Source organism: Lissotriton helveticus, chromosome 7, assembly GCF_964261635.1.
Source record: "Lissotriton helveticus chromosome 7, aLisHel1.1, whole genome shotgun sequence".
Classification (NCBI taxonomy): Eukaryota; Metazoa; Chordata; class Amphibia; order Caudata; family Salamandridae; genus Lissotriton; species Lissotriton helveticus.
In genome coordinates this window covers 1,839,660,121-1,839,678,656 of record NC_136068.1, presented here as the reverse complement: position 1 = coordinate 1,839,678,656, position 18,536 = coordinate 1,839,660,121, and the positions used below count along the sequence as shown (strand labels likewise).

At 49.0% G+C, this 18,536-nt stretch overlaps 1 protein-coding gene across 1 annotated transcript in view; it reads right to left on the bottom strand.

Moving 5' to 3' along the window:
* The window catches only part of LOC144767755 (C-type lectin domain family 2 member B-like), an 84,186-nt gene extending 73,290 nt beyond the window's left edge, over positions 1 to 10,896 (bottom strand). The window contains exons 1-3 of the mRNA XM_078651142.1: positions 10,651 to 10,896; positions 9,914 to 10,033; positions 4,279 to 4,508 (exon numbers count right to left, since the gene is read on the bottom strand). Of these exons, the coding sequence (XP_078507268.1) occupies positions 4,279 to 4,508; positions 9,914 to 10,033; positions 10,651 to 10,759 (459 nt within the window). The 5' untranslated portion in view covers positions 10,760 to 10,896. The remainder of the gene's footprint in view (positions 1 to 4,278; positions 4,509 to 9,913; positions 10,034 to 10,650) is intronic.
* Positions 10,897 to 18,536: the final 7,640 nt, after the last annotated feature.

Sequence of the window (18,536 nt, the reverse complement as noted above, 5' to 3'; positions counted from 1 at the left end):
AACATCGAGGGGAACTAGAGAAACTGTTTCGAACCGGAGAGCAGCAATTCACATCCAGATCCTATGGCGAAAAAAAAACTATTTAACAATGGAGTCAATATCTATGCGCACTATCACCAAAAGGAGGAGTCACCTACCTTGTGACTGGAAAAACTTCTTCCAAGAGAAACAACTTGCAAACATCCGGGCCCAAAACTAGATGTCTGGAGTATGCAAAGCATGCGATCTACAGCTCACATGCCTCAAACTGTCTTTTATCTATGTGTTATGGAGTGTATGTATGTGGTGTGTAGTGGAATTATGTGAGCTGGATTGGAATTGTTAGTTAAGGTATTGTGTGGCATGGAATTGTGTGGAGTGGATTTGCGTAGTAGACTTATGTGGCAGTGTACATATTTGTAATATGTGGATAGTAATTGTGTAGAATTGAGCGTTTTGGAATTATGTGAAGTAGGACTGGGTGTGATAGCGTGTAATCATTTGGAATGGTGTTTCATGGTGGGAAGGGGTATTTAGTGGAGTGGAGTTTAATTATGTGGTGTGCGGTTGAATTTTGTAGCAGGATATGGAATGTGATTTGGATTGGATGTATGTGGCGTTATGCAATTAGGTTTTTGGTGAATTATGTGGTGTGGAATAGAAATGTGTGGAGTTGAATTGTGTGGTGTGGAACTGTGTGACGTTGAGTGAAAGAGCAAAGTGATGGAAAATAAGGGAAGGAAGGGAAGAAAAGGCAAGGAATTAAGAGAAGGAAGAGAGGACGTGAGAAAGGAAGGGATGGAGTGAGGGAGAGAGGAAAAAAGGATAGGAGAGAAAGCAAGAAGAACAATGAAAGGACTTAGTGAAAGGTGGAAATGCAATATATGAGTGACTGGAATAAGTGAAGTTGAAATTAAAGTTTAGGAAATAAGGTGGGGAATAGGATTAAGGAGTGAAGAGAGGGATTAAGAAGGGTAAGAATGAAGAGGGAGGAAAGGAAGTACTGAAGAAAGATAGGCAGAGGGGACAGTGGAAGTAAATAGGAAGGAAGGGTTTGTGGGAAGGAGGACTCGAGGAAAGGGAAGAGATGGTTGAAGTAATGAAGAGTGGGAAAAGGCAAGGAAAGGAAAAAAGAAAGGTAGGAAGGAAAGAAGTAAGAGGGATTATGGAGAAAAATAAGGGAGGGAGGAATGAGGTAATAAGGAGGCGAGAGAATAAGGAAGGGTGTGTCTAAACAAATTATATAGAGAGAGGTGTAAATGGAAAGAGATTAAAACATGTAACTGGCAACTGATACAAACAAGAAGTAACATCACGCATTTCAGAAAACCAATACCAACAGTGATTTTCTGATTATAAACAAATCTCTCTCAGTGCTAATGAAAGACAGCAGGTGATTACCGGCAAGAATATTTCCTTGCACCCGTAATACTGATTACACACATCAATGCGCGTCATCTGCATAAAAAATTTGGGATAACAAGAAATATGTACATTAGTTGCATGTGTGACTTTGTTTTCGTTTGCAGTCTGTGTACTTCGCCTACCGGGGCTTCTAACAGTAGCGAAAAACACTTTTATTTCTCAGAATACAGTACAAAAATTAAGAATAGAGCAGATATTCTGTTGGTGGGCCTTCAGATTGCACTATGACCCCTACGCCCCAAACTGGGCTCCAATCAAAACTCGGGCCGCCTCTGAAAACAGACAATTTATTGGAGCGAACATCAACATATTGGTCTCCATCCACGTGTGTGCAATGGTGAGAACTAGTAGAAATGCTTCCTGTGAAATAAATACAAACAAATAAATCGGGACAGAACAATTCTGTGAGATATCATGCAGCTGAAAGCAGCCCAGTCCTGTTCATTTTTTTCCAGAGGTGTCAGAAGCAGACCTGCTGCCTGAGACCCTCTTGGTTACTCAGCGAGTGTTTCATTTTTGAAACATTTTTTCCGCCAGCCTGTTAATTTGTAAATGCATGAAGACAAGGAGAGGGAAGGTAAAATTCTGTTTCTATTCTAAGCCATGGGCCAGACATTGGACGAGGAGGAGGGGTAGAGCCGGCCATAGTTTTAGAAACAAGAAGAATCTTACCTCCCCCCTCGTCTTCATGCATTTACAAACAGGCTGAAAGACTAAATATTGCAAAAATGAAACAGACTCGCTGAGTAACCAAGAGGGTTTCAGCCAGCAGGTCTGCTTCTGAAGCCTCTGGAAACGTTCAAGGCAGCTCTAATCACTGTGCCTCCTGCAGAGCCCGGAACTTGCACATTAATTATCTGTAAAAGAACTGAGCGTGCGTGGGAGTTCCAATGGCGTGAGGCCGACGGCTGTTGCTAGCAACACAGATGACACTAGATGACTGGAAGAAAGCAGCTAGATGCATAGGGTGGGTAGGTACAGTGACATGAGTGCTGCCCCTGAATGAAGGAACTCAGGAAACAAGGTAATTCGGAACATGGGACTTGCTGGGGATTGCCCACATAGGAAACCTTGAGGATGGTAAATTGACGCCCTTTACCTCCCCACAGACGGTGTATCAAATGAACCTGAACCCCACAATGTGAAATACGCACATCTGAGGCCCACTTGGCACATAGAGGGAATGGGAGACTTAGAGATCCCCTGAGTATGCCTCCTCTGTAGGGTAGGTAGTTAATGGAAGAGCTGGAGTCAAAGGTGATCTCAGTGACTTACACAACGCTTAATAACAAGCCGGACAATTTGGGTCGGTTGAGAGACCGGTGGTCAAGAGACATGGGAGATTTGAGGATGTAAACTAGGAGGCAGTCCTGATGCATCCGTTTGGAGCGGCTTTAAAGACGAGGTTGCGATTGTTCAGCTCAAGATACTGCACCAAATTTATTACAACCAGAACATATTACATTGCATGGGGATGGGAAAATCCCCGGCTTGTGTAAACCGTGATGACGCAAGGTTACATTCATGCACAAGTGGGGCTGCCCAGCCACCCAAGCAGTAGGGGCTGCTACCAGATGGGGGTTGGTGGGGAAGCAGACGGAGCAGGCGGGGTGGACGGGAGGGAATGAAAAAAAAAAAAAAAAAGAACTTAAGAACTTACATGGGCCGGCTGGCTGCCGCCTCTCCAGGTTATGAAACATGTCATTTGTACATTTTTTTAAGATTTGCTTCAAATGAAACTCTTTAAAATAGAAATATTAGTGGACATTACCACATTTACAGCTATCTTTGTATGTTTAGAAGAGCAATAATGGTGAAAAATGCACTGCAAATGCTTGCAAGTACACTCAAAGCTATGATTTGAGAGTCTGTTTCATTTTTGAAACATTTCTTCCGCCAGCCTAAACACTGCAGGCTTTAAACAGAGAGCACGTCATATGCGTGGGAGTTCCAATGGCGCGAGGCCATGGTTGCACAAGCGTTTATTTTCCAGCAACCAGTTCCAAACTAAGTGTCAGGAAGGGGCAGAACCAGCTCTGCTGAGTGGCAGCAGCAGGGATCTGTGCGCTTTAAAATGAGAGTGTCTCTTTGGCCGGCTGTCTTGGTACAGCCAGTCAGACATGCACATTTTAAACTTCTCTAACCCAGTTATCTGGGACAGCTGGGTTAGAGAAAGTGCCGGCCTCCAGTCAGGCGTGCCATGCCCATTGGGCTCGAAGAGCTTCAGCCCCCCCCCCCCCCTCCCGTTGTGAGTGTCAGCTGGGCTGAGAAAGCTTCCCGGGCTGACACCCCTTCCCGGGCTGGCATCCGTCTTATTGAAGCTGCACCAGAGTATTTCACAGGTCTTTAAAAGACCATTTTCTTGTTAACAAGGCTTTGTTGTGTTTTCACCCGATCTTCGAGCCCCTGCCGCTCCACTCTGCCTATTGCTGGAAGACTTAGCCGCCCCCACCCCACCCCTGGTATTGTTAATAGCCCCCCCCCCCCCCCCGAAATTTGGCTCTAGTTGCACCTCTGCCTCCAGTGCTCGAGTGTGGAGTGAGAACCCTCCCTCCAAGCCAGACGATTCTCTCATGCTGGAGAGTACAGGGTCTGTAATGGTTAGATGGGCTGGCTGGGTCCCGCGGAAGTGAGACGACCGGTGGAGGGGGACGTCGCTCCTCACGATAAGTGTTTTATTTTATTATTATTATTATTATATTTTTTTCATTAGCCTAGCCCCCCCTCCTTCCTCCATCCCCCACCGCCATTGGTACATGCTGTCATACATTACCTGCTCTTTCCACTCCCACCGGCTGCCCCAAAAAACGGCTTCCTCCAGTCATGGTTTCCTAATTAAAGAAAGTAGGTGAGACAGAGTTCCCCAGTTCTTACCAGTTCCTTGTGTGAATCGATCATCGCCAGGGTGGAGTTCAGTGCAGCGCACGAGTCTTTGGCCTTCGTCCAGCTTCCTTCTGCTTCAGAGAAATAGAAACACTTGTTCCGATACCAGACCCAGTCTTCGCCACAAGGGGGCAGCACTTCACCGTCCTTTCCATCCGCTGTTGCACTGCTGTGTGTGTCTTTTGTCTGGGGTCGTTCGGTGCTCTGGCTTCCCTTTAGAACTGGTAGAAGTAGAAATTGAAATAAAAAAATGTGCCTAAGACTATTTGTGATTAAATACAATGAGCATCTCTATAAAATATTGGCAAAGACGTTGTACTTAAATTGTCTAGGGTGGGTAGGGTCGGGCTGGCACCTCAGGTCACCAGGACAGGCTGTTTCTGCGGTAAAATCTGGGAACAAGCAATGGAACATCAAGGACCCAGGGTGCACACACTCATGCAAATGTAGCAGATGAGATACTTCAGCAGATGGGGCCCCTAAACCAACGATGTGTGGACCTGGCAAGGTGCATGGTAGAATCAAAGCTGCCCCACTACTCAACCTTAATGTTTGGTAAAATAGCTCACAAAGAATGGGATTACCGACACCAAATAGAGAAGCAACGACATTTGTAGAGTGCACATTGGTGTGAGATTTACAATTGTTGCAAATATCGAGTCGAAAATTGGGATATCAATTTAGTGACACTTCTTTTTTGCAGATCCTCCTTAAAATATGGAAATATCTCGTATACATGATGAAATGCCAGGGTGCATGGACCCAATCTTGCATTAATCTAGTTTTGGGATACACCCACCCAGGCGCGCAACACCCATTGGACTCAACGTGCTTCAGCCCCCCCCCCTCCTCGCTTATTCATCCCTACTAAGAGCCCCTATAGCTCCACTCTGCATGTTGCTTAAAGATTCGCTCCCCACCCCGAAATTTGGCTCTAGTTGCGCCTCTGCATCCAGTCTGATGGTGGCATCACGGTCCCCTCACGGGTCAGGCCCCAGGCACACAGAGCTCAGGGAGAACCACCTGAAGTCCGCCTCATATCCACTCTCGCGCACCTGTGCTAACTTTGTGGGTGACTAGGTGCTCAAAGAACAGCATGTTTGGGTTAATGGAGTGACTGACCCCAGAGGCATCCTCCCATAACGGGTTATAAGTACACACAGCAGAGCTGGCAACGCATCTGGCAGGGGAGTAACGCACGCCTTTGCAGTGCAGGATGGGGTCACAACGCTTCAGGGGCCCTCAAACCCTTCAGAGGGGACACATGATCACCAAAGCTAATGAATATATGCGAGACATTGGAGACCTAAGGGCTACTGTACACATTTAGGGTTGGGGTGGGAGGAGGGAAGCATGTCGTGACAGAGTTTTCCAAGCACACTCACATAAATTCATGTTTTGTTCCGTTGATAGTCATAAATCTCCTATTCGTTTCCAACCCGTATTATGCACTTTTAACTGCTTCTGCAAACACGTGTTTCGTCTATGCTACGTGGTATAGCAGTAGATTTTGTCAAGGTTAAAATAAAGTAATTCAAAGCTCGGCTTGAAATCAAGGGTTCTCCAAGCATCTAATTTCTCAATTCTTAATCAGTCCGTCCTATAAGTACTGGATATTAGTTATAAAATAGAGTGTCCGGGCTCAGGGCAGAGTGCTTCCGGAGCATACCTTGCATGGAAGTACCTTCCTTTACCATCCTAACATCCGGCCATTTAGAGCAGTAATCAACTAACACAATGCCAAAAGCCTACTCACAGCCTAGGCAAAACAGCAAATGGGCCAATAATATCCAACCCCAATGTCTGCCATAGTGCTTCAGGAAAATCAACAGGCTGCGGATCGGTAGACATATCCTAGCTGATTTATCACTGGAAGCCAATAATGCACACCAGGTGTGTAAAAAAAATACATCTGTCCCTGTCCACCAGAAAGTTTCCATGACATGCCTTCTAGTGCTTGAATAGGCATGTGACCTTCATGGGTCAAATCTACAATTATTTTCCTAAAAATTAAAAAAGAAGGTACAAATTAGACCGCTCACACTACGATACCATTTTCTACAGCAAGTCACTCCCATACCTTGAAATATCACAAACATTCTCCTGACAGCTTCCTTTCCTCTGGCCAATCAGCAAAATACGCTATCACTTTGTTAAGATCAACGTAATTCGTCATCTCCTCATTCCACACCAACTACATTAATATCCTGTAATGTAAATGCTACCTCACACTCTTCTCTTTCTGCCTCGTTGGGATCATGGACTGGTACAGGAAGCCTGAACATGCTATCAGCATGCACATTCATTTTAACATGCACAAACTCCAACTGATACTGAAAACTCTGCAACATAGAGGCCAACCTTGCAGACATAGCACATCCATCACCTGGAGCCATCATATACACCAGTAGCTTGTGGTCCAATTTAATGAGGAACTTTGTATCCCATTGAAAGATTCTAAAAATGCTCTGCCCCACCCCTCCCCCACACGCCGGCCAACACGCAAATATTATTCTCAGCATCCTACCTAGCTCTTGACGCATAAGCAACAATCCTTTTGCATTAACACTCCACCTAAACCATAATTGCCCCAAAAATACACACCTAAATCAATTTTAGGACCTGTATACACTCCAGGTTCTACGTCACGAGGCAGTAGCTTTTAATTAGGCCAATTGTTCTTGGCAATATCATGCACCATAACCGTATACCAAGCACAAGAGTCCACCAGCACCTGTAGCCTAACTCCATTGTCAAGAGTCTCTCATGAAGGAAATTTGGTGGTACCTCCCCACATATGTAAAATACAGTGTTGCCATCCTTTTCAAAATGATCATACATACTGTCATAGTCATTGTAACACTGCAACATGTTCACCCTCCTGGGAAAATGAGTAAGCATAATCCTCGCCTCCTTAATAGAATATAAAATTCTTGTCGCGATAGCTGGAAAATGTTGTACTCTTTTACCGCTTGTCGCCAGTGTAGGAAGTGTGACGGCACATGAATATTCCAGAAACCAGGGTAGGCGTTCCATTACAGGAAATCCCTTTTATTCCACTGACGACATGGCTACACATCCAGTCTACATCATTAATTATCACCGAACTGCCAGCCTTCACCATATATACAAAACGTACCCCACTTGAACACAAACATCGCCTACTACGAGCATCAGGTTCATTGCACAATAGCAGACATCTTCTGAAATGGAAACGAGCGTTACACAGGGTGCCACGCTTGTGTCCATCTCTTACATAGCATGAAGATACAAATGTAAACGCTATGCACGAGCGTAACATAACATGTTACAGTTTTACTATCCCAGGGCTCAAGTCCTCAAGAAAGAATGGGAGGGACTCACCAAGTTAGGCAGAATGGGTGTGACATCACTGCATGTGACATCACCGGAATTGACATCAAAGTGCGTAACATCGCATGTGGCATTACAGGAAGTGGCATAACCCATGACCTCACAAGAAGTGACGTCAGATCTTAAGACTGTACATATGTTCAGCAGGTCTATCATGAGTACATTTGAGTGCATTACATCATTTAACAAATTAGATTTTGTGCGAAAATATTGACGCATCACCAACACAAAATCTGGTTCTCAACTTATACATTTATTTTTTTAAACCCTGACACAAAGAAATTGGCAGTAAAGAGAAACGTGGCAGTAAATCTGTTCTGCTCAATTAGTTGCAATGTTTGTATTTTAAAATATATTGTGGGGTTAAGGCACCTGCTAGACTAAACAGTGTGAACGAACCCACTATGTTGGTGCGATACAATCACTACAGTGGTAAGTACATGGACCATTAGGTGTACTTAAAAGACCCCTCACACACCAACCTGGTTGGTGTCATGCGTCATCATTGGCTAGGTTTATCCGCCTGACAGTTATATAGTGAGACAAAAATAGGGTATATAGAAGAAAACCTGCCCTTAGGGAATTAGATACGATATAGCAAGAAATGCACGCCAAGCCACCTCACAATCAGAACAGGTCCAGGTCTCTGTCATGAACAGAACTTCAAGTTCATTAGCCTCCCAACAACAATTGAATTTCCACTTAATGCTTTGGTAACGATCTAACATTAATCAGGATTTTTTTTTATTTTTCAACCCGCCCGCCACCCCGAATCCGTGCCAGCCGCCACAGCCTAACGGCACCTTAACTCTGGCTTTTGTTAGGGGTGTAGCTGGAATCTGATGAGCTCCTTCCCTGCCTACCCATTGCTGCTCGGAACAAAGGCAGACAACTGCAGGCCTGCTGAAAGTGTCCTGGTGTTAGAGAATTACACAGCAACAAATTCAACATATTTCTGTAAATTAGGGGAGAAGTAGGAAAGAAGCGTGGCACTCCCTGAGAGTAGCAGCAGGGTAGACCACATCTACGCTCAGAAAATAGTGGGTAGACGGCGTCTACCCTCAACTCAAGTACTGACTATCCCCCACGAAAGGAGCCACAAACATCGTGGGAATGGATTTTCACCCCGATCCAGGTGTACTGGAATTTTGCGTGATTTTGTATGTTAATATTCAAAATATGGTTTGTGCATGCTGGGGGATAGGGTGACCAACCGTTCGTTATTTTAGTATGATGTGAGCAAGGCGTCTGGAATTTGGGGTTCCTAATTCACGGATGCCTTATGGACATCATACTATAATCACAATGGGAAATTTCAGGTAGTTATGCTGTTTTCCTGCGAGAGGCCCCATGAGTTTAAACATTTTCACCTGGGACCTCTTGCACTTATCTTTTAAACTGAAGAGGCTGCCAGAAGCGGCCCCTCCTGGACCTCGGGCAGACTGTGGAGTGACCCATTGTCATTCTGAGTGCAGCGGATTAGCACTTATAGAATGACAATGGGCCCTATTGTGGAGCATGTGGTGTGCCTTCTCCTACATCAGACTAGGGCAAGGCATTGTGCTTTTGTCTTGGCACAATGCTGGAGAAAATAAAAATAAAATAACTAACAGCGTTTTCACTGTACATTTTAAAGTCAACAGCGTTTTCACTGTACATTTTAAAGTCAGATTTGAACATACAAATAAAAAAATACTATTTAATGTTTATTACATTAGCACAAATCTGGTTTGCAGCAAGGGCCTGATGTCGCTTTGCAAAGCTGCGCGCATACGGACTGTGAAGTGCACAATTGTCTCAACCTTATATAAAGCTATTTTGACTTGTACTTATTTCTATTTACTTACTTGTATATTATTTTGTGACGAAACGTAGGTTTTGTCCCAAATGTTTTATCCTGAATTTTGATGTTTGGTCCTATATTTTTGTCCTGAATTTTGACACTTTGTCCTGAATCCACTGACCAACCTGAATTTGCACACATGCAGTTGGTCACCCTACAGTATTCTAAAATGCCTTTTTGGGGGTGGGGGACAAAGCAGATAGGGTGCGTTTTGCTTTTACCTAAAAAACATATTACAAAAGAATGTACATATGTAAGCTTCCTCCAAATAATTTTACACAATGTTTATTTAACACGTGCATTGTATAAATTGATAGCAGAGCCAGCAAAGGCCGCTAGGTGTCGCACGTCGTTCATCAACGATGTCCGCTTACCGGAGGCGAACCATGAACTGAAGGGATCGATACTCACATATGATGTACACTGCGAGACACGTTGTGACGATGAGCAGAGCAGCTGACAGCGCCAGCGCCGCGTGGACTCGGGTCACTCCTTTTAGCGCTTTTCTCGCACGGCCGCCCCCCTCACGATCTACAAAAGAAACAGAGGTCCTTCTAGGAGATGCAGAGCAAAGATATGAGATGTCCGGCTATTCTAGGTCTGAACAGGGCTTCGAGGTGGCTGACGTTAAAGAGTTAACAACACTGTAAGGGTCTTCGCATGCACACAAGCTCGCCCTGATGGGATCTGTAGGACATGAATTCGGACGCGTTCATGGTGCTGTACTATGCGTGTGTTGTGCGGGAGGGGACACATTCTGAACCCCCGCCCCGTCTTTTCTTCTACTCTTTGTTTAAACACTATTGAGGTCTTCGGGCAAAACTCTCTGGCGCCCTTTAACTGGGCACGTTCGGTGCCTGTAAACCAACAACATTAAAGTATAATCTGCGAGTATGAAAGTGACGAGACAAACATTCAAACTAAAATGGCCCCGCCCTGAAATGCTGCTTGTCCCACCTTCTCGATCTTTATCCTGAAACCTCGATCTGCCTGAAGTCTCCTGGGGGCGCTAAAACCCTACAAACAAGAAGAACTGCAGGCAGCCGCTCTCCTTAAACTAAACTGTCCTGGTGAAGGGTGTCCATAAGTGCAGGGCTGAGTGTGAAAGGTTGGCACTGAGTGCTGCGGGGAGGGGGGCACTGGCTCACCTGGCAGCGCGTTGAGGGTCCTTTGATGCTTTGCCTCCTCAGTGCAGGCCCCGTTCAAGGTCGCGAGCTCCGGGTCTCCTGCGGGTGCGCGCTCTTCGGGGGGCCCCATGGCCGAGCAGTGAGAGGGACTCACTTTTCACAAGACCACCCGGGACGAAGGGTGAGACGGATTAAAGCCCCCCCCGGCCCCATGTTTACGGCAGCTTCGCTGTCCGGCAACGAGATGTAGTCCTTTCCATGGGTGAAACGCGGACTCGGATTTTGTCTCAAATGGGCGGCCCCTTCCACCCACACTGAGCTGCGAGTCACAAATACGCCGGAGTCCGCAGCCCCGCCCCCTCCCAGTGCACCGCGTCCAGTGCGGGCTCAGTCTCAGCGAATCTCATTGTAATACTAACTCTTACTCCACGCCCTCACTCCAAGTCCTCCAATCAGTGGTCGAAGAAGTGGGGAATAAAAAATACGGGAACTGTGGGTGGAGAATCAGGGGGCGGGATTAACCGAAAATTGGATCAGTGGTCGGAGTCAGGGGTGCGGCTAGAAATCGCAAAACATACAAATGTTTAGTACCTTCAGCATTTTACTGACCAGTTACAGCTTATAACGTTATTTAATTCAAACAATGGATAAACATGTTTATTTGAGGTTTAATTCAGGAAAAACCAAATACTCATAGGGAATACAGGTTTATGTAAAGCGCGCAAAATATAAGCAGGAACAATGGCATGGTTGCAAATTCAGGATGGTGTGTGTAAAAATTCAGGACAAGCGGGTCAAAATTCAAGAAAAAAATTCAGAACAGGTGGTCAAAATTGACAAAAATTAAGGACAGGTGGTCAAAATTCGGGACAAAAATTCGGGGCAACAGGTATGCTCTGCAGACACATAAGTGGATGTCGTACAATAGTATACAAATAAAGAGGCAAGAAACATAAGTACAAGTCACTTCTCCTACCCGTTTACCGCTCCTTCCCTGTCATTTCCCCTGCCACGTCACCACTCCTGCCCGTTCACCGCTTCTGCCCGTTCACCGCTTCTGCCCATTCACCGCTCCTGCCTGTTCACTGCTCCTACCCATTCACCACTCCTGCTCATACCTAATCACTGCTCCTGCCCAATCACTGCACCCACCCGGTCACTTCTCCTGCCTCGTCACTTATCCTACCCTGTCACTTTCCTGCCCCATCACTTCTCCTGCCCGTCACTTCTTCTGCCCCGTCACTGCTCCTGCCCCGTCCACTGCTCCTGGCCCATTCACTGCTCCTGTCCGGTCAGCACTCCTGCCGATCACCGCTCCTGCCCCGTTCACCGCTCCTGCCCTACTCACCGCTCCTGCCCGTTCACTGCTCCTGCCCGATCACCACTCCTGCCCTGTTCACCGCTCCTACCCCGTCACTTTTACTGCCCCATCACCGCTCCTGCCCCATAAGCACTCCTGCCCATTCACTGCTCCTGCCGTTCACTGCTCCTGTCCACTCAGCACTCCTGACTGATCACCGCTCCTGCCCCGTTCACCGCTCTTGCACCGTTCACCGCTCCTGCCCCGTTCACTGCTTCTGCCCCATTCACCGCTCCTGCCCCATTCACCGCTCCTGTCCTTTCATTGCTCCCGCCCGGTTACCGCTCCTGCTCATGCCTAATCACCACTCCTGCCCTGTCACTTCTCCAGCCCCAACACCTCTCCTGCCCCGTCACCTCTCCTGGATCCGTCACTTCTCCTGCCTAGTCACCACTCCTGCCCGGTCACCACTCCTGCCCGGTCACCGCTCCTGCCCGTTCACTGCTCCTGCCGTTCACTGCTCCAGTCCGTTCACTGCTCCTGCCCGGTTACCGCTCCTGCACATGCCTAATCACTGCTCCTGTCCCTTCACTTCTCCTGCCTCATCGCTTCTCCTGTCCCGTCACCTCTCCTTTCCTGTCGCCTCTCCTGTCCCGTCACTGCTCCTGACCCGTCACCTCTCCTGCCCGTCACTTTTCCTGCCCCGTCACTTCTCCTGCCCTTTACTTCTCCTGCCTCGTCACCTCTCCTGCTCTGACACCTCTCCTGCCCTGTCACCTCTTCTGCCCGTCAACTCTCCATCCCTGTTGCCTATCCTTCCCTGTCACTTCTACCTACCCCTTCACCTCTCCTGCCCCGTAACTTCTCCTGCCCATTACTTCTCATTTCCTGTCTCCTCTTCTGTCCCTTTATTGCTCTTGCCCAGTTGACTCTGTGTATAACATTGATAAATTTCACATGGTGGCAAGTTCCCCACAGTACTCTGTCTGGGGAAAGCTCCTCTGTAATCACTAACTCAGCATGATATGCTAAAGGCAGAAGGCGGCGCATTGTCATTCGAAAGGGGATCATCAGCCTCAATCGGAATGACAATGGGCCTGCCCTCAGTCTGAGAGCTCAGCGAGGGGCTGCTGCAGCCTCTGGAGTTCAACAGAGAAGTGCGAGCCGCCCCTGAAAGCTGAAAGAAAAAGTTATCGTTTTTAAGTTGGACTATTTTTTGCCGTCCCGGGATGCTTTTTTGAAAGAAAGAAGTAGGGGAACGGATTGAAATAATTTTTTTAAGTAGGGGCACGCCGTGCCCTTCCGATCCCGCCCACTTCTACCACTGCCTCCAATACACGCCGCACATTAGGTCTGGTGATAGCTCTTTCCTACAGAGCAAAAGTAAAAAACCAAATGCTCGCTTATTTTTAACTGAGAACAATGGCAACGGCAAGATAAAACGAAAACATTCCCCAGCAAAGTCCTCCAGCGTTAAACAAGCATTTCCAATAGGTCCCACATTTGCGAGACTTTAAGCTATTGGCATTGTAAATGACAATGCCTTTAATTTATCTGTTAATTAAGACACAAAAAAAGGCATTTTCATTTTGCAATGCCAATAGGTCAAACTCTTGTAAATACAAGACCTATTCAAAGAAGCCCCTGCCATTGTCCCGAGCTGCTCGGAAAGTGAAATCATGCATTGTGTGCTTGCAGGAAAGCATGTCTACCTGTAGTTGGAGAAACTCATTAAAGAAAATACTGCTTACAAACTAAACCATTTGCAATTCAATAGGTCTCACATTTTTGAGCTATTGGCGTTGTAAATGACAATGTGTTTTACTTATGTGTCAGTTGGTGGGGTGGATGTATGTGGTGTGGAGTGGAATTATGTGGGTTGAATTGGTATTGTTAGTTGTGGTATTGTGTGGTGTGCAGTGTATTAGTGTAATGGAAGTGTGTGGCATGGTGTGCAATGGAATTAAGTGGGTCGTAATTATGTGGTATAGTGTACAGAAATGATGTAGAGTTGTATTGTGTGTCATAGGGTGTAATTATGTGACATGGTATTTTGTGTTGTGGAGTGGTATGTAGTGGAGTTTAAATATGAGGTGTGATGTGGATTTTTGTGGTATGGATTTGATGAATGTGGTGTGTTGTGTAATTGTTGTTGAGTAGAATTGTGTGCTTTGTTGTAGAATTATCTGGTGTGGAATGGAAATCTGAAGAGTTAAATTGTGTGGCGTGGGAGTGTGTGGCATTGAGTGAAATTATGCTGATTGGAATTATGTAGCATGCTTTGGATTGTGTTAGTAAATTTAAAAATGATGAAACATAATTACAAAGAAAGTTAGTCATTCATTGCGCAAACATTTTAAATATTTAAACACTTTGTTTCCCAACAGAAAATGTTGGAAACACACAAAAATTTATTACATTTCATCCCTAAGCAAGGTGGAGCTGCAAACAAGACATACATGTTCAACACAAGCAGGAAAAAAATAGTTCCAAGACCAAACACTTCAGTACACCAGTGGATGCTTACCAGTAGAATGCATGGGGGAATGTTATATATTACAGCACGTTCTGAGTGTAGGGATGCAATATGATCTGACACACACCATGCTTTTTAGGTCTCGACTATTATATCCCACAGGGATAGATAGGCGAGTATATAGTAGGCAAAACAAAATCTCTGCCAACTGCGGATTACGTCCAGTTCATGTGATGCAGTCGTGTGAGACACGCCCGTGCACGTCAAACCCATCAGCCTCGCATCAGACTTCAAAGGAATCCGCTCCCAAGCCGCTCCCCGCCCCCCGCCATCAGACTTCAAAGGAATGCTCTCTCGCTCCCCCGCGCCCCCCGCCACAGCAATGCCGACAATGTTTACAGAAGCCTTGCTCCTCAAATACTGTTGCTGTGTTGCCATCTCTCTAGGGGCACTCAGCTTGAAAACACTCGACTTGTTAGCTGCAATGCTACATCCGCCGTGCTTTGCCTCTAGACACCCCCTCACCCTCTCAACTCTCACACCCTCACTCACCCTCACCCCCTCACATCCCCACACACCCTCACCCTCACACACCCTCACCCTCACACCCCCTCAACCTCACCCCCTCACACTCACACACCTCCTCACCCCCACACCCCCACACTCCTACACCCTCACCCTCACACCCTCACCCTCACCCCCTCACCCTCACCCCCTCACCCTCACAACCCTCTCACCCTCACAACCCTCTCACTCTCACAACCCTCTCACCCTCCCCACCTCATACCCCCACACCCTCACACCCCCTCACCCTCACACCCCCTCACCCTCACACACGCCCTCACCCTCACACACTCCCCCACCCTCGCACACACCCTCACCCTCACACACCCTCTCACCCTCACCCTCACACACACACTCACCCACCCACACCCACCCTCACACCCCCTCACCCTCACCCACCCTCACACCATCACCCTCATACCCCCTCACCCTCACACACCCCCACAAGCCCACACACCCCCAGAACCTACACCCCTTCACATTCACACCCTCACCCACCCCCTCAAACCCTCTCACTCACACACCCCCTCACTCACACCCCCTCACCCTCACAACCCCTCACCCTCACACACCTTCACCCTCTCACCCTCAAACACCCTCACTCACCTTATCACCCTCACACACCCTCACTCACCTTATCACCCTCACACACCCTCTCACCCTCACACACCCTCTCACCCTCACACACCCTCACACCCCCACACCCTCACCCTCACACACCCTCACTCACACTCACACACCCTCTCACCCTTACACACCCTCTCACCCTCACACACCCTCTCACCTTCACACACCCTCTCACCCTCTCACCCTCTCTCACCCTCACACCTCACACCCTCTCACCCTCAAACCCTCTCACACTCACACCCCCTCACCTCACGCCACACACTGCTGCACGCCACACACTGCTGCACGCCTCACACTGCTGCACGCCTCACACTGCTGCACGCCTCACACTGCTGCATTACTCATACTACTGCATGCCTCACACTGCTGCCTGCCTCACACTGCTGCCCACCTCACACTGCTGCACGCCTCACACTGCTGCACACTGCTGCATTACTCACACTGCTGCATGCTGCACACTGCTGCACGCCACACACTGCTGCACGCCTCACACTGCTGCACGCCTCACACTGCTGCACGCCGCTCACTGCTGCATGCCTCACGCTGCTACACGCTGTACACTGCTGCACGCTACACACTGCTGCATTACTCACACGGCTGCATTACTCACACTGCTGCACGCCACACACTGCTGCACGCCTCACACTGCTGCACGCCTCACACTGCTGCATGCCTCACACTGCTGCACACCTCACACTGCTGCACGCCGCACACTGCTGCATTACTCACACTAATGCATGCCACACACTGCTGCACACCACACACTGCTGCACGCCACAGACTGCTGCACGCAACACACTGCTGCACACCTCACACTGCTGCACGCCACACACTGCTGCAGGCCGCATACTGCTGCATGATGGATACTGCTGCATGCTGCACACTGCTGCATTACTCACACTGCTGCATGCTGCACACTGCTGCATGCTGCACACTACAGCACGACTCACACTGCTGCACGCCTCACACTGCTGCACGCCTCACACTGCTGCATGCTGCACACTGCTGCACGCTGCATACTGCTGCATGCCACACACTGCTGCACGCCACACACTGCTGCACGCCACACACTGCTGCACATCGCACACTGGTGCATGCCACACACTACTGCACGCCTCACAATGCTGCACGCCTCACAATGCTGCACGCCTCACACTGCTGCACGCCACACACTGCTGCACGCCTCACACTGCTGCAATACTCACACTGCTGCACGCCACACACTGCTGCTCGCCACACACTGCTGCACGCTACATACTGCTTCACGCCACACAATGCTGCACGCCACACACCACTGCACGCCACACACCGCTGCACGCCTCATACCGCTGCACGCCTCACACTGCTGCACGCCACACACTGCTGCATGCCAAACACTGCTGCACGCCTCACTGCTGCACGCCTCACACTGCTGCATGCCTCACACTGCTGCACGCCTCACACTGCTGTAAGCCTCACACTGCTGCAAGCCTCACACTGCTGCACGCCACACTCTGCTGCACGCCTCACACTGCTGCATGCCTCACACTGCTGCACGCCTCACACTGTTGCACACTGCTGCATTACTCACACTGCTTTCTGCACACTGCTGCACACCACACACTGCTGCATGCCACACACTGCTGCACGCCACACACTGCTGCTTGCCGCACACTGCTGCACGCCTCACACTGCTGCACGCCTCACACTGCTGCACACTGCTGCATGCTGCACACTACCGCACGCCTCACACTACCGCACGCCTCACACTGCTGCATGCCTCACACTGCTGGACGCCTCACACTGCTGCACGCCTACACGCCTCACACTGCTGCATGCCTCACACTGCTGCATTACTCACGCTGCACACTGCTGCACACTGCTGCATTACTCATACTACTGCATGCTGCACACTGCCGCATGCCTCACACTGCTGCCCGCCTCTCACTGCTGCCCGCCTCACACTGCTGCATGCTGCACACTGCTGCACGCCACACACTGCTGCACGCCTCACACTGCTGCACGCCTCACACTGCTGCATTACTCCTTCTACTGCATGCTGCACACTGCCGCACGCCTCACACTGCTGCCCGCCTCACACTGCTGCATGCCTCACACTACTGCATTCTGCACACTGCTGCACGCCATACACTGCTGCACGCCTCACACTGCTGCATGCCTCACACTGCTGCTCGCCTCACACTGCTGCACGCCAAACTCTGCTGCACGCCACACTCTGCTGCACGCCACACACGGCTTCACACCTCACACTGCTGCACGCCTCACACTGCTGCACGCCGCACACTGCTGCACGCCTCACACTGCTGCACGCCTCACACTGCTGCATTACTCACGCTGCACACTGCTGCACACTGCTGCATTACTCATTCTACTGCATGCTTCACACTGCCGCACGCCTCACACTGCTGCCCGCCTCACACTGCTCTACACCACACACTGCTGCACGCCTCACACTGCTGCACACCTCACACTGCTGCACGCCTCACACTGCTGCACACCACACACTGCTGCACGCCTCACACTGCTGCACACCTCACACTGCTGCACGCCTCACAGTGCTGCACACCACACACTGCTGCACGCCTCACACTGCCTCACACCTCACACTGCTGCACGCCTCACACTGCTGCACACCACACACTGCTGCACGCCACACACTGCTGCATGCCAAACACTGCTGCACGCCTCACTGCTGCACGCCTCACACTGCTGCATGCCTCACACTGCTGCACGCCTCACACTGCTGTAAGCCTCACACTGCTGCACACCACACACTGCTGCACGCCTCACACTGCTGCACACCACACACTGCTGCATGCCTCACACTGCTGCACGCCTCACTGCTGCACGCCTCACACTGCTGCATGCCTCACACTGCTGCACGCCTCACACTGCTGTAAGCCTCACACTGCTGCACGCCTCACTGCTGCACGCCTCACA